At 34.1% G+C, this 24,960-nt stretch overlaps 2 protein-coding genes across 7 annotated transcripts in view; one reads left to right on the forward strand and one right to left on the reverse strand.

Moving 5' to 3' along the window:
- The first annotated feature begins 136 nt into the window (after positions 1 to 136).
- LOC112048503 (ubiquitin-conjugating enzyme E2-24 kDa) lies at positions 137 to 9,969 on the forward strand. Of its 5 annotated transcripts, XM_024086033.2 has the most exons (6): positions 137 to 280; positions 376 to 486; positions 579 to 774; positions 2,334 to 2,657; positions 2,985 to 3,132; positions 4,993 to 9,969. In XM_024086033.2, exons 4-6 carry the CDS (start codon positions 2,337 to 2,339, stop codon positions 5,088 to 5,090), a joined length of 567 nt encoding a protein of 188 aa, XP_023941801.1. In that variant the 5' UTR covers positions 137 to 280; positions 376 to 486; positions 579 to 774; positions 2,334 to 2,336; the 3' UTR covers positions 5,091 to 9,969. The 5 variants fall into 5 exon arrangements, with proteins under 5 accessions (XP_023941801.1, XP_052737587.1, XP_052737588.1 ...); XM_052881627.1 differs by lacking the exon at positions 579 to 774; XM_052881628.1 differs by lacking the exon at positions 579 to 774 and having other exon boundaries at positions 138 to 280; positions 2,354 to 2,657.
- Positions 9,970 to 11,814: 1,845 nt separating this feature from the next.
- Positions 11,815 to 24,960, reverse strand: part of LOC112048504 (CD63 antigen) — a 29,775-nt gene continuing 16,629 nt past the window's right edge. For both annotated transcript variants that reach the window (XM_024086037.2, XM_024086038.2), the window contains exons 4-6: positions 16,823 to 16,993; positions 15,608 to 15,832; positions 11,815 to 14,797 (exon numbers count right to left, since the gene is read on the reverse strand). In XM_024086037.2, the coding sequence (XP_023941805.1) occupies positions 14,732 to 14,797; positions 15,608 to 15,832; positions 16,823 to 16,993 (462 nt within the window). In that variant the 3' untranslated portion in view covers positions 11,815 to 14,731. The remainder of the gene's footprint in view (positions 14,798 to 15,607; positions 15,833 to 16,822; positions 16,994 to 24,960) is intronic.

Genomic DNA, 24,960 nt, shown 5'->3' on the forward strand with positions numbered 1-24,960 from the left:
ACATTGGTGTGTGATATACCTACAAGTTTAAAACTAATTGGCATCTTAGACCATTAAAAGAATAATTTCATTATGTAGCAAATTTTGACAAAAAGTTTGATGGTTTAATAGGCGCTTTATATGTGCCAGTAAAATGATTTTTTTAGTGTGGCAACATGCCGGTTTTTTAAAAACATGTCTGAAAGTGGCTGTTCTTTCAGTTTGTGATTTTCTCAGAAATTACTATTTTACTTCAAATAATACACCGAATTATGCTCATGTTTTGTTTAAATTAATTAACGTAAGCTCTGCTCGGAGTATAGATAGTATAACGTACAGTTTGTTGTTAAAATTCCTGTTTTTGTAGCTAAACGTGTGTGCGTTTGTGACTTTCAGTAAAATTTGCTAGTGAGGGTGATGTACAAATGGACGAAATGTGGTAGAAGAGGATCGAAGCTCTGATATATTTTACGAAAATAACAAAATTCGAGTTTTAATTTTATAAAGGTATAATTCAGTTATGTAATATTTCTTGTAACGATAGAATTATATGTCTACTTCGACGGGAAAGTTAACAGGCTGCCTATTTGCGCTTGCAGTTCTTCGGAGCACCTAACACGGAGTTTCATATATCATATCGCAAATTGTACATGTTCTGGATGTCTTCCTTAGTCTTCTGTTGATCGCACATTGGAATACTTTGTTTATAATATAATCGCAAATTGGTGAACGAAAAAAAAATTGCTTAGAATCGGATAACGCAAGCCTACAAGATGGCCGTCTGTTATTCGTAAGGTATAAATAAATTTTTCCATTCAATATGTGTTTATGTAATTATTTCACTGTATTAGAGAGTTAGTGCAAAGGTATTCTGTCTATGTTTATTTAGATGCCATTAAATAGTACTTTTGTAACGATAAATAGACAAGTCTTTGTTCCAAAGTTATCCTGATCAATTTCACAAAGACTTGTTTTTTTTTCTTTCGCGTATTAAATAATCTTCCATTTGAATGTATTTCTATCAAAACAATTTGTTTTTATCGCCTGTTAATGTTTTATCAATCGCTACAGTGTTTATTTACGTTAAATACTTATTTGCTGAGCAAGTGTCAAGCTATTTATTTTAGTTGTATTTTCAAGAGGTGCATAACCTTTGGCTATTGATTTTATTTTTTATTGAGTTGCGAGGTTAATGCTTTGTTGTTGTAACATGGCGAGATTGGTCTTTGTGAAGCCTCTTTTCCCCTAAATATCATTTAGCTTGTCATCGTATAGTGTTTTGTCTGTTCATCATGAGATTACATAAATTATAAACTTTTCATACAAAATTAATTTATTTTAACTATACTACAGCCTTTCTTGATGAGTACTGTTAACTAACTAAAAATTTGGGTATAAATCACTAGTCATTTCACACTTAATAATAATTTTAATTTACTTGTTCTTAAATAAATGAAAATAAATTCTATTAATAAACTTGGAAAAAATGAGATAGTTAATATATCTTGATTAACTTTTTTTAAACAAACATAAAATTTAAATTGAATAAGTTATGAAATGACTTGCGTTTTCTACCCTCATTTCAAATTTTTTTTGTTGGTAAACAGTATGCATTAAGTAGTGCTTGTAGGTCTGCTATTTTACAACCTTGATATACATAGAAGTTTACAGTAGTTATTTTTTTATTAATTGTTGTAGATCCAGCTCTAATAGATCCCATGAGAGATATGTTGCTTGGGTACTTAGAGCCTTCTTTTAGAGTTTTACACTATTGATTGAAATCCTGTCTTTCGGATTGTAAAAAAAGTTGCAGTTGCGTAAATCATGCTTTAAAAGCTAAAGACCCTGGTTTGGATTAACAGCATTTGTCAATTTAGAAATAATGATTACTATATTGCTGGTTTGTTCTGCTTAAGCCATGGGTAGTTCTCAAATGTAGTAGACTGAATCATGCAATCAAAACATACTGTGTCCATTAAAAAAGTTTACATGCAGTGAACAACCAATCTGGCTGAGTATTTGCTCCATGCTCAGCAAATTACACATATCCTACTGTATTATCACTTGAATCAAAAAATATCAGTTGAGTATATTGTTGCAGGACAAAAATCTTTGGGTATAGTACCAACTCTGATAGACAGCCTGAAAAAATATTACTAACCTTGATCCTTTTTAAAGTAGATTGCCTATCCAATAATAATGTATAATAAACTTAATAAAAACATCAATAAAGATGTATTTAAATAATTTATGTAATGTCACCTAACAACATTCATTTGTTCATGAGCTTTCGGTTGGCTTATTAACACTTAGCTGTTAGGTTTAGCACCCGCATGTTTATGTGATTCTTTTAGATAATGTCCGGTGCATCTAGTTCAGGGAGCGGCACAGGACGAGGCAGAGGCAGCGGGAACTCCATAGACAACAAACCAGACACAAAAGAGAACAAACCGAACCCAAAAATGTCTAAAGCACTTGGAACTTCGGCTAAACGTATCCAAAAGGAGCTAGCGGAGATCACACTGGACCCTCCACCAAATTGCAGCGCCGGCCCGAAGGGTGACAACCTCTATGAGTGGGTGTCGACTATACTCGGCCCGCCTGGATCAGTGTACGAGGGTGGAGTGTTCTTCTTAGATATACATTTCTCACCAGAATACCCCTTTAAACCTCCTAAGGTAAGGTTTTTACCATTTTGGTTATGTCTAAACATTAAATAAAGAATTTCTTTTCTATTTAAATTATAAAAGTTGATATGTTTATTAAATTAAAATTAGAATTTAAATGTTAGTCCATATATTTAATAGCATTGTGTTGACAATTAGAATTATATAATTAATAAGCTTTCCCAAAAAATGCTTTGAAGTTCAATTTTTAACTGACTTCCAAAAATAAGGAGGTTATACAAAGTTTGATTTGTATGTAATTATTTTTTATTGATATAGATAAACTTATTCACAAATTTTGTCTTTGACAGTTGACATGACAATTAATGTAAATTGCAGGTAACATTCCGCACTAGAATATACCACTGTAACATCAACAGCCAGGGTGTGATATGCCTGGATATACTCAAAGACAACTGGTCACCCGCTCTGACCATCTCAAAGGTCTTACTGTCTATATGCTCACTCTTGACTGATTGTAATCCAGGTAAATATATAATATTCTTTCACTATTTAGTTATGTCAATTTTAATACTGAATAATGCCTTGAATGAACCTTGAAATGCCAACTGCCTGTGAGGAAATCAGAAATAACTGCAACAAGCATAAAGAAAGGCTAATGCGACATCCGAATAGCCTCGCTAGCTCATTGGTGGTAGCGCTGTAAATTGAACGCTACCTAGCTAGCTGTCAGAAACCCTAAAATCCAAAAAACAAGAAAATAGTTGCCTCAAATTGTAGAAAATTTAATAAATAAACCTTTACAACTCCAAATCCCTACTGGGAACATTATTGACCCCTGCACAGCATCTTCACCCCCAAAGACAAGCTTCCAGACATCTTATTTGTTCTAGATGTTGATCCAACTGTGTCTAGATGTCGATCCAACTGTGTGTCTAGATGTTGATCAAAATGTGTGCCATATCTATTTAGCTACTTAGGTTGTAATAGTTAACATTTATATTTTTAGAAGCATAGTTCAAAGAACCAATGAATGTTAAGGTTCCAATGTGCTGATAGGTTACCCTGCCCTGAAAGCACAATATTGGTTATCCCCCAACTAGGTGACAGGTTAACAGAGAGCTGCTGAATGCATGGGACTCACAACCATTGTGTTTGGAAGTCCTTACAAGAGGCTTATGACCTATGTGGTGTTCAGCAGCTGAAAATGATGAACAATGATTGATCATCATCATCATTATCAGCCAATGGACATCCACTGCTGGACATATGCCTCTTGCATAGACCTCCAAGCATAATGGTCTCGAGCCACCAGCATCCAGCAGTTTCCTGTAATCTACTTGTAGTCCTCGGTCCACCTAGTGAGGGGTTGACCAACACTGTACTTTCTGGTGTGGGGTCGCCATTCCAGCACCTTGGGAACCCAACGTCCATTGGTTCTTCAGCTTCGCAACTCACTGAGCTATGTTAGTGACTTTGGTTCATCTGCGGATCTCCTCATTTCTAATTTGATCACTCAAAGAAACTACAAACATAGCTTGCTCCATCGCCCGCTGAGTGATTTTGAGCCTTCTAATAAGGCCCATAGTTAGCATAAACAATGATTACATTAAAGTAAAATGGTTAATATAATACTAGAATGGCAACAATAGAGTTTACTGTGCCATGATGGATAACTACAGAATGATGAATTATTGCATCGCATAATTGCTCAGCTGACCACACTCCTTGTGTTTGTGACCACATATCGATATTAAACATTCTTCAATGTTTGTCTGGTAAACCAGACACAATTATATTTTGATCATCACTGTTTAAGCACAATTCATGATGATTATGCCTTCTATAAGTAGTTCCAGATTTCTTATTTTTTATCTATCATAGACAATGAGATATAGAGATCATGACACATGCAATGTTGTCAATAATTTAACCACTTGACCTTGGTGACACCATAAACAGTATAAACTACAGACACTGAAGGGACTACATTTTATGGATTTATAAAGAGTTGTTGTTATGTACATTATTATTATTATGTAGAAATGATAGGAGAGCCGTGATAGCCCAGTGGATATGACCTCTGCCTTTGATTCGGACGGTGTAGGCTCAAATCTGGTCCGGAGCATGCACCGCCAACTCTTCAGTTGTGTGCATTTTAAAAAATTAAATATCTCATGTCTCAAACAGTGAAGGAAAACATTGTGAGGAAACCTGCATACCTGGAACATTTTCTTAATTCCAGCCGTGTGTGAAGTCTTGCCAGTCCGCATTGGGCAGGGTGGTGGACTATTGGCCTAACCCCTCTCATTCTGATGGTTGACTCAAGCTCAGCAATGTGCCGAATATGTGTTGATAATATAAATGGCAATGTTTGTTATTCCAGCTGACCCGCTGGTGGGTAGCATTGCAACACAGTATCTACAGAACAGGGAAGAGCACGATCGCATCGCGCGCCTCTGGACCAAGCGCTACGCAACATGATTGCGCTGCGTCGCACAGCTGTCATACTCAATACCATTCTGTTTTAAATCCATCCCGTTCACTTTAATGTAAGCTAACACTTGTGTAATCCAGTTGATTTGATTTGTGTACTTTTGCCAACATTTTTGATGAGTTAACAATGAATGTCAAACTTTTTTGGTAAGTTAACCAATGAATGTCAATATTTTTGGTAAGTTAATCAATGAATGTCAATATTATTGGTAAGTTAACCAATGAATGTCAACATTTTTGGTAAGTTAACCAATGAATGTCAATATTTTTGGTAAGTTAACCAATGAATGTCAGGATTTTCGATAAGTTGAACTTGTTAATGTGAACATTTTTAGTATATTGGTGACTGAAATGTAACATTTTTTTATTAGTTGATGAATTAGTTACATAATTTTTGGTAACATTTAAATAATAGCAATTACCAACCTTTAGTGATTGGCACAATGTGTAGAAAATTGCTTATTATCATAAACATCTGATAATATTATTCTATTCTTAAGCTAGTATGCCAACTAAAAATACTCAAAGATTGAGACTAGAATAGGAATATCTTTTTTCAAATAAAACTTCTCTATTGTGGGAATGTAAAAATCTACATAATCTTGGAAAAACTGCTTTCTAATGACTGGCAAAACTCAATGTCATGCATGTTTTCCTAAAATATTTTACATATAAAGTTAAGTCTTATAGAATATTGTTTTAACTGTAAAATATGACTATAACTTAAAATGTTGCTAAAAGTGCGTATATATCGGCTTATTGGATTGGTTGCAATTAATACTGAATTCTCTAATGCTTGAAGAACAACTACATTCTATAATTTTTCTTTATCTTTTAAAAAGAAAAACTATTGATGTCTCTGGTCGCGTCATAGCAACGTGGCTGTAGGGTATTGTAATATTAAACATTAATCAATGTAGGGTAAAAGTGATTGAGTCAATTTTTGCCACAATAATTGTTGTGTTGATCTCAAAACACTTTGATGAATGTGCTGGTATAGATGGGCGTCACTGAAATAACAATTGTCTAGACAGACAGACTGAAACTGAAGTGTTTGAGTTACAGTTGATGCAATCACACATAAACTCGGTTGAGTGCATATTTATTAACTAATGACAATTTAAAAAAAAAATGTTGTTTGTCAGCAAGTTCCTAAGCAATATTATTGTTTTTTTTTCTAAAGTTGTATAATTTACTTACTTACTACAAGCTGATTCTTATATTCATAACTGTTTGCCTAATAGTAATTGATAAGCAAATCAATATATCTTAATACTAAAAACAACATTGATTAGCTTTAAATGGGGGCAAATAATCTGAAGTCTGTCTGTATAGATTCATAGTTGATACATCTTTAGCTTTCTAATTTAGAAAAACAACACTATAAATCCTGTTTCAATTAGTCCTGCTATGTTGAATTTTATGATTCATGGCAAAATTGTTCATCAAATCTTGTACATATATCAGGATAACTTGTTTGACAGTCTTGGGATGTTCTTTCTAAATTAAAAAGAAAGAGGTGTGCTTGACTTGATCATGGTTTATTTTCTAAGCCACGGGGATTATAGTACGGCCAATGAGAGAACTGATACTTTTTACAGTTGGTTTATATACATTGTCTTTGATCAACTTAATAACCATAGATGTGCTAACTCAATTGACAGAATCACAGAAAAACAGCACAAGAAAATGTTAACAGAATATCTGAATGAAAATATATCTTCTCTTCCTCTTTTATTTAACAATATTTTCTGTCTGTGTCAAATTTTTAGATCTGTCATTTTAGTGCACTTGTAAAGCTGTCAACTGTCAAAAATCAGTTTACGAAATGGGTCTTACTGTAATGGTATACATCTTGCAGGGTGTACTAATTGCTTTAGTGATTGGTTTGTATAGAGATGTGATCTTGATGGTTAGTTATATAAGATTATTAAATTCTATGTATAATTACTCGACTGCCAATTAATTGTCTCCCAATTTCTCACAGCACTTGATTAGCGCTTACTTATTGTGTTTGAGATAGTGTTGGATTATTTTAGTAATTATTATGTATGTCAGTACAAAGGGATGTTTGTGTCTAAACTTCAACCGTTGGTTATTTATTTGAATATGAAATTGATTTTGTTAATTAAATATTTACAGTGACATCAAAGAATTCAATGAAAATTAATTAGTTAATAATGCTATGTTGTAAGTATATCTGAATGTTTTAGTGTAAAACTTGATATATGCAGCATGTTTCAAATGCCCATTAGAAATCTATAAATAATTTAAGTTTATGAACTCAATAATATGTATATCTACTAATACTATGGAAGCTGGAGAAAGTGTATATTTGAATCTACTACTATGTCATAAAATGTGTCTTTTTTTCAATGTTAATAAATAACCCTTTGTATACTCAAAGGCACAATTATCCGCCCACTTTAATATGACGGAAGTATAATAAAATTGTGCCTCTGAGTGTATTATGACATGAGCAACAGCCAGTGTTTTGTTTATACATACCAAGCTCTTGTAATAGTTCCACAAATATAGTTTCTAGTCGTTTATTTTGAAAATTCCATAGTGAATACAGATCCCAAACAAGAAAAATGTAAAATCTAAGTAAATATAGTAAATGGTGTTAATTTGGTAGTAATCACTATCAGATTTGACAGCTGTAAAAGTAGTACTATATTTAACAGTCGCCATAGACAAACTAGATGGCAAGTGTTAAATTAGTGTAAGCTAAATTGCACCATTACTTCTTATTTATAAACAAGGATTAAAATCATATAGCAACCTGTCGAATTTGTGATTTAGTTAATGTTTTGTATGTATCTATTTGGTCCATAATATTTAGATAGTGTAATTAATTATTATTATTATTGAAATTTCTAAAAATTACTGTGAAATCGTTTTTTTTTTCTTATGTTAAGTGTGCTATACAATGTTTATCACTTGATATAACAATTGTGGCAATGTAGACTATTCTTCGCCAAGTATACTATTTTATATTATGAAACCTATTTATTTATTTTTTTTATAAAGAAAGAACTTGTGAACCGATTTCTATAGTCGATGACCTTTGATTGTATGGAGTTGAATGATTTGTAAATATTCCTCAAATTCAAACAGCTGTGATGTGCATAGTACCTTGAACTTTGTGTCATGTTTTTGTACAATGTCTTGGGTATAGGTTGCGCCAATCTTTAAGTCCGCCCTGAACGCGAGGCGAGTCGTTAGTTATAGCTGCAAACGTTGGGCGTGTAGCAAAATCAGAGCGGACTCGAAGCTTGGCGCGTTCTATATAGAACTTTTTTTAATAAATTGTTCTCTAGTTGAACACAGTGTTATACTCAACTATTAGATCTTACCGACTGCGCCAATTGTAATTGTTAATACACATGCCGTTAAACTGAATAATGATTTATTTAAATGAGTTTTGTGCTTACACCACGTGTGTCGAGTAAAATTTTACTTGCAATCTTAAATAAAAAAAAAATTAACTTGACTAATTGAAATGTCAGATTAACATTTTTGGTTAGATATTATTTGTTACTGAACAATTGAACATTAATTTTTATAAAATTATTTTTTGGTTTTGAGCATTGATATGTCATATTAATTTAATTTTACTCAAACTTGGCTTGTGAAAGCATCTTTTTATTTCATTTTGACTTATATCTTTTCGGAACTGAAAACATAAAAAACTTTGGTTTATGTTCACTAGCATAAACAACTCGAGGCAGTTGTCTATGCTCTCTGCAGTTCAAAATTTTCAAATTACATCTGTGTGGTTTACAAAGGCATGGGCTTTTTTTTTACGAAATTGACATATCAAAGTGCATCGGTCCATAGACATTTATTTGGCGATATAGAAAGGGGAAGTTGGTGTGTGTGTGTTGGCACATATTAGCCGCTATAAAAATACACTCATTTTCAGTAAAAGCAGAGTATATTTAATAACTTAAGAAATATTGTTTGCAATCTGTTATCTGTCTAGCTCTGAATTTTTAACGATTACTAATCGGGTCCTGCGTTTTGTCCTTTGTCAACTACCTAGTGTCTAATGCCTAGTTCGGACTACTTTAGTATTTTAATCAACAATTTTGGATTTACCGCCCAAAAATCGTTCGTACTCTACTAAAATACTAAAGTAGTCTGTACGGTTTATAAGTCTCGTATTAAAATCATTAACATAACTCTCTTCTAGAAGAGGAGTGCCAAGTGCTCCACAAAAAAAGACGTAATGATTGCAAATGCAAACAATATTTCGCAAAGTACCTTCTGCAAATTTAGAGCACGGTCATATCGAAATTATTTATTTTATTTATGTTAACTCACATACTGTCATTGAGTCATATTGTTTTAATCCTACTAATATTAAACGCAAAAGAAAGATTGTATGGATGTTTGTTACTCTTTATTGTCGCGACTATTCAACCGATTTAGCTGAAATTCGGAATGGAGATAGCCTGGATAGGCTATTTGACCCATGAATAAATCCATGGTTCCCGCAAGATATTCAAAATACTGGTGGTTTTTTTAGTTCCTATTATAATATTATAAACGCGAAAGATGTATGAATGTTTGTTACTCTAACGCCACGAATACTTAGCTGATTTAGCTGAAATTAGGATTGGAGATAAAAACCGTGATTCCTGTGGGATATGAGAAAAACTAATTGTAATGAAGAACTTTGAACCATGCAAAAACTGCTGACTGGATTTGGCTTTTATTTGGAAACAGCTTGTGGAATCCTAATTTCACGCCAACGAAATCTCAGCTAGTAGACAATATGACTCGATGAAAGTATAAATGATATGATTCTGATTAAAGATCATATTGCATACATATGTCACGTCCTCTGGTTGCCATGTAATATTATAACCTACCAGTGGCGAAGGATGGAATTTAGATGAAGGTAAGCCGTAATACAAAGAATATGCATGGATTAACAATACAATGAATATGCATGGATTTTAAAAGGTAACCCGGCGGGAATCGGCTTGCATGAACTGTTCGCCGCTGTAGCCTAATTTGATGACGGTTGATACTCTACTAGACGTGCCAAACCTCACTGGGCACTAGTTTCTTCCGCTGCGACTTCTATCTGAAATATTCCGTTTAGGGTGTAAACAGTTGTTAGACGTAAGTTATTTTATTGTTTAGGTATTGTATAATGTATGTCTTAACCCTAGTTGTTAAAGTATTAAAAAATAAAAACTTAGCTGTGTAATATTTAGCGAGGTGTATGTCGCGTGTATATGGATGTGATGGTGAAAATAAAAACAAAAACACTAATATCATCGGATGTGAAACTGGTGCTGTGAGATTCAAATGCTTGCGACATACAGACCAGACAAGTGAATAATCGTATTCGTGACTGGTATATATTTTGTCGATGTGATTTTTTGAAAATTTATTTTATACTGTGACTCGAAATGTGTTGCTTGCAAGACAAACAGTTGTATACTGTACTCAACGCGACTGATGTTCCTCAAAACTCGATGTTCATACAGATGAACCCTTATAATCATCCTTTGTTAAAATTTATAACATGGTATAAAATAGGAAAATAAAAATGTGTGTATCTAGAACACTAACTGCTGTTTTATTCATACTTTTATACTTCAATATTTTTTTAAAGCTATTACATAGCTTTAAGCGACCGAATCTAGAAATTCTATAACGAAAATGAACCTAACGGTGCAGCGCTGAAAGCCGTGCATAGTCTTCGTCTAACGTCGTCTAAGTTCGGCAGACAATGTGTTTGTGTGCGTGCGACTAGACCTATGCGTGTAGACTAGCAATAAATAATTATAATCTATACTAATATTATAGAGGAAAACTTTGTTTGTTTGATTGTAATGAATAGGCTCAAAAACTACTGGACCGATTTTAAAAATTCTTTCACCATTCGAAAGCCACATTATCCACAAGTAACATAGGCTAAATTTTATTTTAGAAAAAAATAGGGTTCCGTAAGATATTTGGGTTTTTCGGACACAAGGTGTAAAAAATCAACCAGAAAAGTAGGGTAGGGGTAGGTAGGAGTAGGGTAGGGGTAGAAGTAGGATAGGGGTAGTTGAAAGTTTACATCGGGTTTCACGCTGACGAAGTCGCGGGCGTCGGCTAGTAAGTGATAAAATGCTATGCAATAGCTTTACCGCAGCAGTCGCCGACCGACCGAACCGACAAAGACATATCGCCAAGCGATTTAGCGTTCCGGTACGATGCCGTGTAGAAACCGAAAGGGGTGTGGATTTTCATCCTCCTCCTAACAAGTTAGCCCGCTTCCATCTTAGACTGCATCATTTACCATCAGATGAGATTGTAGTCAAGGGCTAACTTGTAAAGAATAAAAAAAAAAAAAAGTCGCAGAGTCCCACACGTATTAAGCTCGCGTTTGACCACGATCTCACCTGATGGTACGTGCTTACAAAAGCTTTTATCGGCCTTATCGCTAAGTTACGATTTCTTCCAGGCAACCTTCGGTTTAGAAAAACAAGGTTCTAAATGTATGCTCAGGCCTGAGCATATGCCTCCTAATTAAATATTTATCATCACCTTAAATCCGTCAAGTAGCCAAACCTACTAATGCTTTTATCTAATTATTTATTGCTTCCGGCATATATACAGAACGGATTAAGGTATTTGGGTCTGCGGTTGTCTAATCTCTATTACCTACTTGGCGTGATAAGATTATTAAAAGAAAAACATGATATCACCATAATATACAGATTTATTATAAATGTAAATAAATACTACAAGAAACATTTAGTAAAATACTATACTATTATACTAAAACAATAGATTGTTTGCCACATACTTATCGGGTTATAAATGAAGATGTTATTATGCTTTAAACATATTTTGAGAGTTTGTTGCATACTTATTGGGCTTTACATAAACGTATGCATACACCGCACTTCTGCGGTTTCGTTTCTAATGCGGGCTACAGACTCTCAGTTTTGAACTGAGAACTTGTTTAGATAAAACTGTACAATTAAAATTGAAGGCCCACACTAGTCTTATAAAGTTATGTTACAAATAAAAGTATGCTAGGACCGTTTAGTGTATCGATTTTAACCTGACTAAAATATAAAAATCATGCTAATCGAGGAAATGGAAGACTTAGTTCCATTTTTTTTTTTGCAATATTTTCATTTTTCAACAATAATATAATGGCATCTTTATCCAGAATCAAGAGTATGTAATATGGCCAGTTTCACCACATAAACAATAAATTTAATTCGTCTGTTTCAACACCCTTAACGTCGGATAGCTTATTCACAAGTTTTTGAAAGTGACAAAACCAACGGTAGGACTAACTGATACTTAACATTGAGTCCGTTACATGAAAAAAGTCCCGCGACTAAAACTAAAATTGACAGCGCTTTACACAAATGACATTAGCGCCGCGTCTGGGGGACTTCTTTCATGAAAAGAACTTTACATATGTTTTTTGGTGGCCCGATTTGTATGCGGCAATATAAAGATACACACAGTTGAAAATTTATTTGTTTTTGAAGATAATCACTTTTAACTAATACTACAATGTACTTTATCAAATATTATAGAGACAAACGTGAGTCATTCCTACATAAATAGACGAATATAAATATATTTGACATTATTCTAAACTATATAATGTCAGCCATCGACGATCAAGTAATCTCACATGCCTGCAGCGCTAATGTCCAATAAACTGATCTATCAGTCAATCAAGCAGTCTGATAAATCAGATCAGTTTTATAGATAGTCAAGCCGTTAGCGCTGCAGGAATGTGATATTACTTGATCGTCAGTGGCTGACATGAATGAATTTAATATGAAAAGTGCATGTGTTTGTATGATTTTGGCATTTTTGCAACCATTCTATTCGAAAAATCAGTCTTCTAGGCTGAGCACATCATCTTGTGACTTTACTTTTCTACAAGTGTTGCCAACGTTCCGGACCAAGTTATATTGTAATGTTAAAGAATAGTTCATTCAAATTAGCACTTTTTAATATTCCCATATAATTTACTTGGTATTGGTGAAACTTTTGTTTACATTTCTTTCTTTAAATATATTTTAGATTCGTTTTTTACTCTGTACGAAAAAGGGTAAATAAAGAGTGTGCAATATGTAATTTGGTGGTTACAAATGGTTCTGGATCTCAGATTCTGGAAAAGTTAGGAGCCTGATATTTGGGTAAATGATATTTCAAAGTGTTAGCTACGTTATGACTATACAAAATACACAATTTGTAAAACTTTTCTCGATAGTTTATTTTTTTTTTTGATAAATACATGTTTTGCTCACATTTTGCTTTCAATCTCAGGAAAAGCAAACTTATTATCTTAAATTTTTGTTTTGTATAGAAAATTAGGTATATATCTTGAACATGGCCATTTTGTTTTTCGTAATGTTGTTTAATTTACTTGCAATTAGGTAAAAATGGTTTTGGCGCTCACGTCATAAAATTTGCGTCGCGCGTCAATCGCTCCGTGCTCTTCACTCACGTGAAAGTCATAATTCGGCGTCTCGTTTGCGCTTCGTTCGATTTTATCCATATCGTACCGACGCGCTGCGCGCTCTTAATGATTTTAGGAAACAAGTTGCATTTGTCGGAGAAAGAAGTTGAGGAACACGATAGAGGCACTCAAATTTGAAGGTAGTCGGTTAATTTTGATAGTTTCTAGAAATCCGGGCAGTTGGCAAGCTTACCTCACGCTAAATGTATGGATGAAATGTATAACTACAATAAGAGAAAATCTATAATAGTAAATACGACAATTAATTTGTAAATGTAAGAAATGTTTCAATATATCGACATGTATAATTAATTTTAAATTAACATTAACTTACTGTAAGAATGGAAAAAAAAATGTGACAACTAAAAAAATATAACAAAATATCTCCACTTTCACTTAACTACAGAAGAACAAACACATCGACTCAAGTGAAAATAACTTAAAACTTGTAATTATATTTGTTTAAATATAAAAAAGTAATAAGTTTCAAAAGGATTTAAAAGTTCAAGTCTTAATTTTATATCGTACTTTTTTTTTAATCATTTTTTTTTAATCACTTTTTTTTTCGCATTACCAAAATTAGTTATAATTTTTTTCAAAAGGTATTTTTTGTTACTCTTGAGTCGATATTTGCCCAATGTGTATAACATAAATTGTATGATAAACTCACAGATTAAAGAATAATAGGCAGATAGAGCGCACGGAAAACGGCAGTGATTAAGCCATTCCAAATAAATACTTAAAAAACAATACATACACGAGTCATGATGACACAAAGCGTCAAGAAAAATGGGGTCTATGTTTTTTGATATTTAAAAAAATGTTCGAAAACTAAAAATAATAAGACTGAGTATTTTTTATAGATAGTTGTTGATTAATAGTCTATTAAGATATTAATTTGATAATTAATTATGATAGATAGATATATATGAAAAAAAGTTTCTTTATAGTAGATAGAGTAGAAACATTATGCGGAAAACCAGAAAAATACAAACATCACGCGTGATTTGTTTTTTATGGGTTTCCGGCTGCGCGGCTTTAAAGACTCATTCTGTATCATTCTCTATTCTGTGGATAAACTAAAAAGATGAAATTAAAAATAGACGGATGAGTTCAAATCGATTTAGACAGTTTCGTATTGGCTGCGGATGGAGCGAGCGAGACAGCACGCGAATATGACACCGAGCAACTGAAAAGACAAAAATAGTTTTAGAACAATCTTTTCAATACAAATTACAAAATAAAATCAAATTAATACAAGAATTGTTCAATATTATAATGTATAATATTCAATATATTATCTATACTTAATTATAAAGCTGAAGAGATGGTTTCTTTGAACGCGCTAATCTCAGGAACTACTGGTCCGATTTGAAAAATTCTTTCAGTGTTAGACAGCCTATTTATCGACGAAGGCTATAGGCTATATTTTGTCTCCGTATTCCTACGGGAACGGGATCCACACGGGTGAAACCGCGCGGCGTCATCTAGTAATCTATAATTCTATAGTAATATGATAAAGAGGTAATAATTTATGGTATTGTAGCGGATCTCAGGATGTACAGAACCGTATTTGAAAATTCTTTTACCATCAGAAAGCCGCGTTATTTGTGAGTGTCTTATTTATTATCCCCGTATTCTCACTGGAACGGGAACTACACTGGTGAAACCGCCGAAATTAGAGTAGGATGAAATTCTACACGACTTTCGGTTTCTACATGACATCGTACCGGAAACGTATGTTTATAGTTCAAATATTAAAAAATGTCACATTTAATGTAAAGAAGCTAAAACTGTATGAATTTACATCTAATTACGATAAAAGATTTTGAAATTTCTTACTTACTTTGCAAATATCCAGACAATCTTTGCTTTTTATGTATAAATTAGTCTAACAAGACCTTATTTACCCGAATTTATCATAAAAATCAATATATTCAAACCTAGTCATCATCCCCATTGGTCTGAGGCATAAACGGATAGAAATGCGTCAAGTTACCTGTACAAAAGCGATGCCCACACCGACTCCGCCGAGCAGAAGGGTCAGCGGCTTCAGGTGCACGAGGATCTCGTCGAGGCAGCCCTTCTGGTGCAGTGTGGGGGAGCTGACGGTGCAGTTGGACAGCTTGTTGTCCACCACCTCCTGGCCGGCGCAGCACGTGTTGGGGATGGGGATGCCGTTGCTCTCCCAGTCCTTGTAGCCGTTGATGCCGCAGCATTGCAGCTGTGGGACGACATGTTTGCTTTAGGCTTTATGCTCTAAAATTCTTAAACGTGCAGGGGCACCCCCAGGGGACCATTCACCCGCTGAGTGTCGAATTTTTGAACTCTTAGTTTAAACGATGTTCAGCGAGTGAACTATCCCTAGAAGTCTTATGAGAGTGCGACCTACAAGGTCGCCACAGTTATCCCCAAATTCTAAGAAGGATTTAAACCTCAATTTTCTTCAAACTAAAGTGAACCTAATTCATCACTGTTAAAGTTCTTTGAAGAAATTTGAGGTTAAGGTAAATCCTAATCCATGTTTTATAAACGAGAGCCTTGGTAGCCCAGTAGATATGATCGAATATGGGTTATGTGGTTAGGGTAGGCCTGGGCCGGGGATAGGCATTTTTGCCCGTCTCAGTTTTGATGAGTTATTGCCCTATCTCTAGTATAAAATATACTTGATTTTCTCTTATTTTCTCAGGTTGGTATCTGTGTTCTACTAAAATCACCTCCCGTTGTATTCAGGGGCACCCCCAGGGGACCACTCACCCGCTGAGTGTCGAATTTTCTTCAAACTAAAGTAAACTTAATTCACCACTGTTAAAGTTCTTTGAAGAAATTTGAGGTTAAGGTAAATAAATCCTAATCCATGTTTTATAAACGAGAGCCTTGATAGCCCAGTAGATATGACCTCTGCCTCCAATTCTGGAGAGTGTGGGTTCGAATCCGGTCCGGGTCATGCACCTCCAACTTTTCAGTTGTGTGCATTTAAAAAAATTAAATATCACGTGTCTTAAGGAGCGAAGAAAAAGTGTGAGATGATTCTTAATTCTCTATGTGTGTTCAGTCTGCCAATCTGCATTAGGCCAGCGTGGTGGACTATTGGTCTAACTCCTTTCGTTCTGAGAGGAGACTCGAGCTCTGCAGTGAGCCGAATATGGGTTGATGATGATGATGGTGTCTTTAAGTATTTGTGCTTGAGCTATAACTTTATCTCATCGCTTACGTCAGTCTGGATGATGTCGAAGTTCTGCCGCACGGCGGGGTCGTCGTTGTAGTGCTTGAGCGAGTCGTTGAGCGAGCGCATGAGCGACGTCTCCAGGTCCGTGTGCTTCACGTAGCCGGCGATGCCGACCGCCAGCTCCGCGATGAAGATCAGAAGCAGGAACACCGAGAACTGGAAATATAAGTTTTTTTTTAAATATTGCGTCTTTATAACTTCGCTTTTGGTTTATTGGCTAGTTTACTGTCTTCGGGTCATGTGGTTGTGGGTTAGATTTCTGGACCGGGATGTGTGTTACGTATGTCTTTCTTGCTAGAAAGGGGAATACCCACCGACCTAGGTAACCCAGGTATGCCCCCATATAAAAGTAGATGGAGATGATAATATGAAAGAAAGAAAGAAAAAAAAGTTTATTCAGAATACACATCATACAAAGAAAAGAGAGAAAAAAAACAATAAATTAAATACCTTGCAACTTGCATGATGTGATCCTAAAAGGGTCTCCACTCAGCATATTGCTGTGTCCGTGGGTATCGTGATAATATAAAAGAAAAATAAATTTTTTACCAATCTTCTAAGGCAAAATGTTCGCCGGTGTACCAAAGCGGCGAAGTAACATTCTTTAAAAAAAACGTAAATCTTAGGCTTTATGGTCAACGATCTTAAGCTCTGCATGCATGTAAATTTGGTTTTTCGGGTTTTTTTTTATTTCTATAAAACGAAGCTTGATTCAAAGGTTAGCGTAATCTATACGCAAATTGTATAAAAATCTATCCATTAGTTTTCAAGTCATGCTTGAATAACAAAACAGACATTGAGACAAAAATTTCAATTAACTAAGCGTGTTAAAAAATGCTGACATCAAAGATTTAACTAGCGCGTCAAAAATGAGGCGAACTAAAGTGGCTAATTGTCTTAATTTCATTGGAGTCGAATAGGAAAAAACAATAGTTATTTACAAATACAAAATAATAATACCTAAATATTGTCTACAATGTCGAGTTGTGTGTTCAGGATATGTAAAAACATAAATAGATAGTAATGGAATTAAACACAAAATTGTGCTAGTACTTGTGGAGTAGTTAAATTCGGATCACTTTTTGTGGTGTGGAGACACGTAACATATCTATAGTATTATCTATAGTATTTATTTATTTATTTATATAAAGCACGCCAACAATACACATATTAAACGTTAAAACATAAGATAACACATATTAAAGAGTTCTGATATGCATATAAACAATAGGCGCACATAACACTTATATAATTATATGTCAACACTTAACTAATTATAATATGTCAAATTTATAGGAAGAAATAAATGTCAAAATTAATTATTACCTAATTTAAAATTAATAAAATAGTATACAATTTTAAAACAATAGCATAAAGAAGAAAACTTAACTTAATTAAACACAATTTTTAAATTAATTTACTAGGTAGGTAGGATTATACAAAACAAAAAGAATAAATATTAAGAAAAAACATTAACATTAAACTAAATCTTACTAATAATAGAGACAATTTAATTATTATGGAGTTTAAAATGGTCATGCAACTTGTTTTTAAAGACATAGAAGGAATTGTGGAAGATGTCGATATCCGGTATAGTTTTAGAAACTTCGTTATACTTGGCACATATTCGTCTAATGGGGGTAGGTTAGCTGATAGTAATTCAAGATCTCGCAAGTGCAGTTTATTAACATACTAGCGTGTTGCTCACAGCATTACGTACTCTTTCGTCAAATTGTGCAACTTACAAGTACTTTAATTAACATAATGCTAATACCTACTTATCGGTAACATTTCTTTTCGAACCGACTCAACAACTGACTACCCAATTCTGGGCTGATTTATATATATCTATATATATATATATATATATATATATATATATATACAACGTGTCCCAAAATTCAACGATAAGCGGGCGCCAAAAGATTGACCTGCTCATGAGCACTTAAGGAAAAATAATAAAAAAAATATACCTAAATTTTTTTTTTAGTTACAAAATAAATTTTAAAATTCTTTGAAAATTTACACCTTGTATGATATTTTGAACTACCGCAGCTACAATTTCTTAAATATGCTTAAGATTTTTTTTGTATCGGAACCTAAGTAGTACTACTATTCACCACAACTCTTAAAAACACCACAATGCCCGCAGTTTTTACACAAAAAAAAATCAAAATATTTTTTTTCCCTCAAATTTTTAAAGATTTTTACTTTCAGTCTACTTTGACTCATGGTCTTGCAAAAAAAAGTATGAACACCGCTATGGCAAGTTATTTTCAAAGTTGACGCAACTAATCAAGATTTCAAAATAGTATAATACCCTAGGATAACTAGTCACAAAAAAAAATGTGCGTACCATTTGTAAACAAGAACCAAATTTCTTAATTGTTCTTGTTGTTAGTAATAAATTTTACTATGTTCCAAAAATGTGTTTGTTATTTTAATTACACAACATTAAAGTAAATGTTCGAATTGTTTTCCACCGGCATTAATACAGGCACGACATCGCCTTAAAAACGACCGTTTTATTTTTCGCGCATATCTTCTAGCATTGATATGTGCCGCAGCCTGAGTGATTTTTTGCCGAAGCTCGTCCAATGTCGTAATCGGTTTTGCGTAGATCCTGTCTTTGAGACAACCCCAATAAAAGAAATCCAGGGGGTTTAGGTCGGGTGATCGGGGTGGCCATAGGATAGGACCAAGTCGCCCGATCCAACGCCCCGGATACTCGTGGTCTAGGTATTGTCTCACAGGACGAGCGTAGTGAGCTGGGCAACCATCATTTTGATACCACATATTTTGAAGGTCGCTTAGGGGGACGTCTTCTAGTAATTCTTGCAAATCATTTTGTAAAAAGTTCAAATAACTGTCCCCATCTAAGTTTCCTTGTAATTCAAAAGGCCCAATCACTTTTCCATTTAAAATGCCCGTCCATAAGTTGACCTTAAATTGATATTGGGATTTGTCTTCTCTCATCAGGTGCGGATTCTTATTGCTCCAGCTGTGTAGGTTGTGAAGATTTAAATAGCCATCTTTCTTGCAGGTTGTTTCATCCGACCATAGTACTTTATCCAAGAACTGAGGATCTTCCCGATGCTTTTGAAGCATCACTCGGCAAAATGCGATCCGCAGTGGATAGTCCCGTGATAGTAACGTTTGTACACGTCTGTAATGATATGGGTGTAGCCGATGACGTTTTAGTATTCGATGTGCTGAACTTTTTGGGATTCCCGTAGCTGCTTCTATGGCACGCACTGAGGTAGTTGAATCAATGTTTATTTCATTGAGAACTTCTTCATCGCATTCCGATCTAGGTCTTCCAGCGTTTCTTCTAGCTGACGGCAAACGACCCTCCGAAAACGCTTGATGCACATTCATAAATACCCGATAATCTGGATATCTTTGAGCGTTTGGGTACCTTTCTCGATACAATCTGCTAGCAGCGTTAGCATTGCACCGACATTCTCCATAAATGAGATGCATGTTAGCGTATTCCATCGGCGTGTATGGTTGCGGCATGATAACGCTAAACAGTCCAAAATACACCAAAAGTCCAATTCACAAAACACAGGCACAGTCCAAAATAATGCCAGGTCAGTTCAGTTTGCAGATCACTTAAGTCCAGTCCAAAATGCAAAGCCAAAAGTCGTTAGTACGAGAGCCACGTCAATTGAATACGGAAAGTTGCGCAGTAAACAAAGGAGCAGAGCGTACTGACTTGCTGGGAACAGGATTTTCTTTACCTGCATCATTGTCATTCAACAAAGAACATCTGTCTATCCCTCTCTAACGTATACTTATCGCTATCTTTCTCTCTCTCTCTCTCTCTTATTTTTAAATGTTATCGTTCGTTCCATTAAAATTCTAGGAAATTGCAACGTATGACTCACATCATTTTGTGCATAAAGTAAAAGTGATTTCTAGGAGCAAAAACATTTTAGAAATTTAGTTCTTGTTTACAAATGGTACGCATATTTTTTTTTTGCGACTAGTTATCCTAGGGTATTATATTATTTTGAAATCTTGATTAGTTGCGTCAACTTTGAAAATAACTTGCCATAGCGGTGTTCATACTTTTTTTTGCAAGACCATGAGTCAAAGTAGACTGAAAGTAAAAATCTTTAAAAATTTGAGGGAAAAAAAATATTTTGATATTTTTTTGTGTAAAAACTGCGGGCATTGTGGTGTTTTTAAGAGTTGTGGTGAATAGTAGTACTACTTAGGTTCCGATACAAAAAAAATCTTAAGCATATTTAAGAAATTGTAGCTGCGGTAGTTCAAAATATCATACAAGGTGTAAATTTTCAAAGAATTTTAAAATTTATTTTGTAACTAAAAAAAAAATTTAGGTATATTTTTTTTATTATTTTTCCTTAAGTGCTCATGAGCAGGTCAATCTTTTGGCGCCCGCTTATCGTTGAATTTTGGGACACGTTGTATATATCAGCCCATATATAAAAACAAAGACTGTGCATCATAATATTGGGTCAGCGTGGTGGACTATTGGCGTAGCCCCTTTCATTCTGAGAGGAGACTCGAGCTCAGCAGTGACCCGAATATGGGTTATGATGATTATAAATTATTTGTATGTTATTTTATTTTATTGTATTACTCGTGTGTGGACAAATAAAGATATATTCTATTCTATTCTATTCTATCATCATAACCCATATTCGATATTATGATTCATAATAGTATCTGGCGTCGCCGAGGGAAGGCATGCACACTTTTATTGACAAAGTAATGATTTAATTATTAAAGTAGGATTATCACGATTTTTTTAGATACAAGTAAATTGCCGGGTGGTTATGGTAGGCCTGGGCCGGGATAGGCATTTTGCCCGTCTCAGTTTTGATGAGTTATTGCCCTATCTTTAGTCTATACTAATAATATAAAGAGAAAAATTTTGTTTGTATGTCTGTTTGTTTGTTTGTAATGAATAGGCTCAGAAACCACTGGGCTGATTTTAAAAACTCTTTCACCATTCGAAAGCTACATTATCCACAAGTAAACTAAATTTTATTTTGGAAAAAAATAGGGTTCCGTAAGATATTTGGGTTTATCGGACACAAGGTGTAAAAAATCAACCAGAAAAGTTATTTTGCGTACGCTGCCTAAACTATAAAAGATAGAACCATAAAATGTTCTAATTAGTTGTAGATCTTATAAATATCTACAAAAAGGTAGTTGATTACTACTACTTTACATCGAGTTTCACGCGGACGAAGTCGCGGGCGTCCGCTAGTATAAAATATACTTGATTTTCTCTTATTTTCTCAGTTTGGTATCTGTGTTCTACTAAATCACCTCCCGTTGTATAGTCGCGGACGATATCAATGTCCATGTCCACCACACGACCTTGTAATGCATATTTAATTGCAATAATATGTTGTTCGATACCTACTGCCGATTTATTTCCAAAGTCTGGCCGCTCAGAGATTGCGTTTGTAATATGTCGTGAGTTCAAAATTGGAATCTTTAGACAAAGTAACGAAATAATATACTGTTTAGACTTTTGTGGTCAAGGAATCATTATTTCTCTTAAAGAATTTACATTATCATAGATAATGAATATAGATATAGAAAAAGTAGTTTTTTCATGAGGGGTTTTACAAGAAACTTGTTAATGAAACTTTAACTTGTTACTGAAAAAAAAAAAAAAAAAAAAAAAAATTCAAAATTCATTTATTTCAAGTAGGCTCAGTTTACAAGCACTTTTGACACGTCAGTTGACTATTTGTAAAGATTCTACCACCGGTTCGGAAGGCAGGTTCTGCTGAGAAGATACCGGCAAGAAACTCAACAGTTGCTCTTTTGAAAAAGTCATACAGTATTACAATTTACATTTGATAACAATTAAATTACAATTTCTTATAGTTTTATTTCCTGTGTGAAGGTGGAAGCTGATCCAATGGCCTCCATGCACCTTTGTCGTTAAGGAACTCATCAATAGTGTAGTAACCTTGACTAAGTAAATGTTTTTTAACACATTGCTTAAAGTTGTGCATTGGCAAGTCCATCACAGTCTTGGGGATCTTGTTATAGAAGAGTACACCCAAACCCACAAAAGATTTTTTAACTCTTTGGAGACGATATGCAGAAATAACTAACTTATGCCCGTGTCTAGTAAGACGTGGGTTTAGATCTCCTTTTCGTTTGTACAAATTAATATTTTGTCTCACATAAACTATACTGTTATATATATACTGACAGGCTACTGTTAAAATGCCTATTTCTTTAAACTTTTGACGAAGGGACTCGCGTGATTTTAGTTGATATATTGCTCGAATTGCTCTTTTTTGAAGTACAAATATAGAATGTATATCAGCAGCCTTGCCCCACAACAAAATACCGTAAGACATTACGCTGTGAAAGTACGCAAAATAAACAAGTCTAGCTGTATCAACATCAGTAAACTGTCTTATTTTTCTCACTGCAAAAGCAGCTGAGCTGAGTTTACCTGACAGTTTTTCTATATGAGCACCCCACTGAAGTTTAGAATCCAAGGTCACTCCCAGGAAAACTGTGGAATTCTCTATTTCTAGTGTTTCACCATTGATCATTATAGACTTATCTAATTTTATAACATTTGGTAATGAAAACTCAATACATTTAGTTTTCTTTGCATTTAAAAGTAAGTTGTTAACAGTGAACCAATGCGACACATGCGATATGGCACGGTTTACATCGTCGGAATTATCTTTACTTCTGTCACTCTTAAAAATTAAGGATGTGTCGTCAGCAAACAGTACTATCTCACAGATGCCGCTAACATGGTGTGGTAAATCGTTTATGTACACTAGGAATAGAAAAGGACCCAGAATTGAACCCTGTGGGACGCCCATTGTGTTAGAAAAACCGCGAGACTTTGAATCATTTATGCATACCTTTTGTGTTCTATCACTAAGATAAGAGGCGATGAGATCGAGTGCAACACTTTTTATGCCATAGTGGCTTAACTTAAGTAAAAGAATGTTATGGTCAACACAATCGAATGCTTTGGACAAATCACAAAATACACCAATAGCATTCTTAGCATTTTCCCATGCATCATATATATGTTTTAAAAGTTTAGCACCTGCATCAGTTGTACTGCGACCTTTAGTAAAACCATACTGTTCAGGGTGAAATAAATTATTTAAATTAAAATGACTTAAAAGTTGATTTAAAATGATTTTTTCAAAAACCTTACTAAGTGTTGGCAGTATTGTAATTGGTCTATAATTATTAACATCAGTTTTGTCACCTGATTTAAAAAGTGGTAACAGTTTGCCATGTTTCATTAGGTTCGGAAAGATACCCAAATCCACGCATTCATTAAAAATAATAGCTAAGTGGGGAGCAATGACATCAATGATGTTAGATATTACTTTCACTGACATGCCCCACATGTCTCCAGTTCTTTTTAATTTTAACAGTTTAAAAGTTTTTTTAATGTCTGATACAGTTATATGATGAAATTCAAAAAGAACGTTGCACTCTTTAACATGGCCTCTTAATATCCTCTGGGCTTCCGTAGCAGAAGAGTCCAGTGAATCTGTTAACAAGATAGGAACATTCTGGAAAAAGTCTTCAAAGGCATTAACAATCTCGTTATCGGTGTTTATCTTTTTATCATTGACAATTAATTCAAAACTCATATCACGTGGTCTAATTTTGCCTGATTCTTTATTAATTATGTTCCAGGTTGTTTGTACCTTGTTTTCAGATTTTATTATTCTATCTTTGATGTGTAATGATTTTGCAAGAATACAAACACGTTTGAAAATTTTTGAATAGTTTTTTACATGTTCTAAATATGTTCGCGTTTGATTATACTGTTTCTCCTCGTACAACTCGTACAATCTGTCTCTACTTTTGTAAATGCCTACAGTAGCCCATTCGCTAAACTTTAATTTTTGAGTAACATTAATACGTTTAAAGTTAAAAATTTTACAAAACTCTTTGTCTATTGTCTTGAACAGCGTACCAAATAGCCTGTCTGGGTGACTATTTTCAAATGAAAGACTTGGAATTTTTGAAGAAATTATGCTTTTAAATCGCTCTAATTTACCTTCAGTTATCGGCCTATACTTGAACCATTGGTTGCTATTGGATTTATTGTTTAAAATAGTTATTATTTG

This window comes from Bicyclus anynana, chromosome 5, assembly GCF_947172395.1.
Source record: "Bicyclus anynana chromosome 5, ilBicAnyn1.1, whole genome shotgun sequence".
Lineage (NCBI taxonomy): Eukaryota > Metazoa > Arthropoda > Insecta > Lepidoptera > Nymphalidae > Bicyclus > Bicyclus anynana.

What these genes read in the sequence shown, in the direction of transcription:
- LOC112048503 (XM_024086033.2), top strand. Translation starts at nt 2,337, where the DNA reads ATGTCCGGTGCATCTAGTTCAGGGAGCGGCACAGGACGAGGCAGAGGC. An exon ending in ACCCCTTTAAACCTCCTAAG is followed by an intron (nt 2,658 to 2,984) that starts GTAAGGTTTTTA and finishes TGTAAATTGCAG; the next exon opens with GTAACATTCCGCACTAGAAT. An exon ending in CTTGACTGATTGTAATCCAG is followed by an intron (nt 3,133 to 4,992) that starts GTAAATATATAA and finishes TTGTTATTCCAG; the next exon opens with CTGACCCGCTGGTGGGTAGC.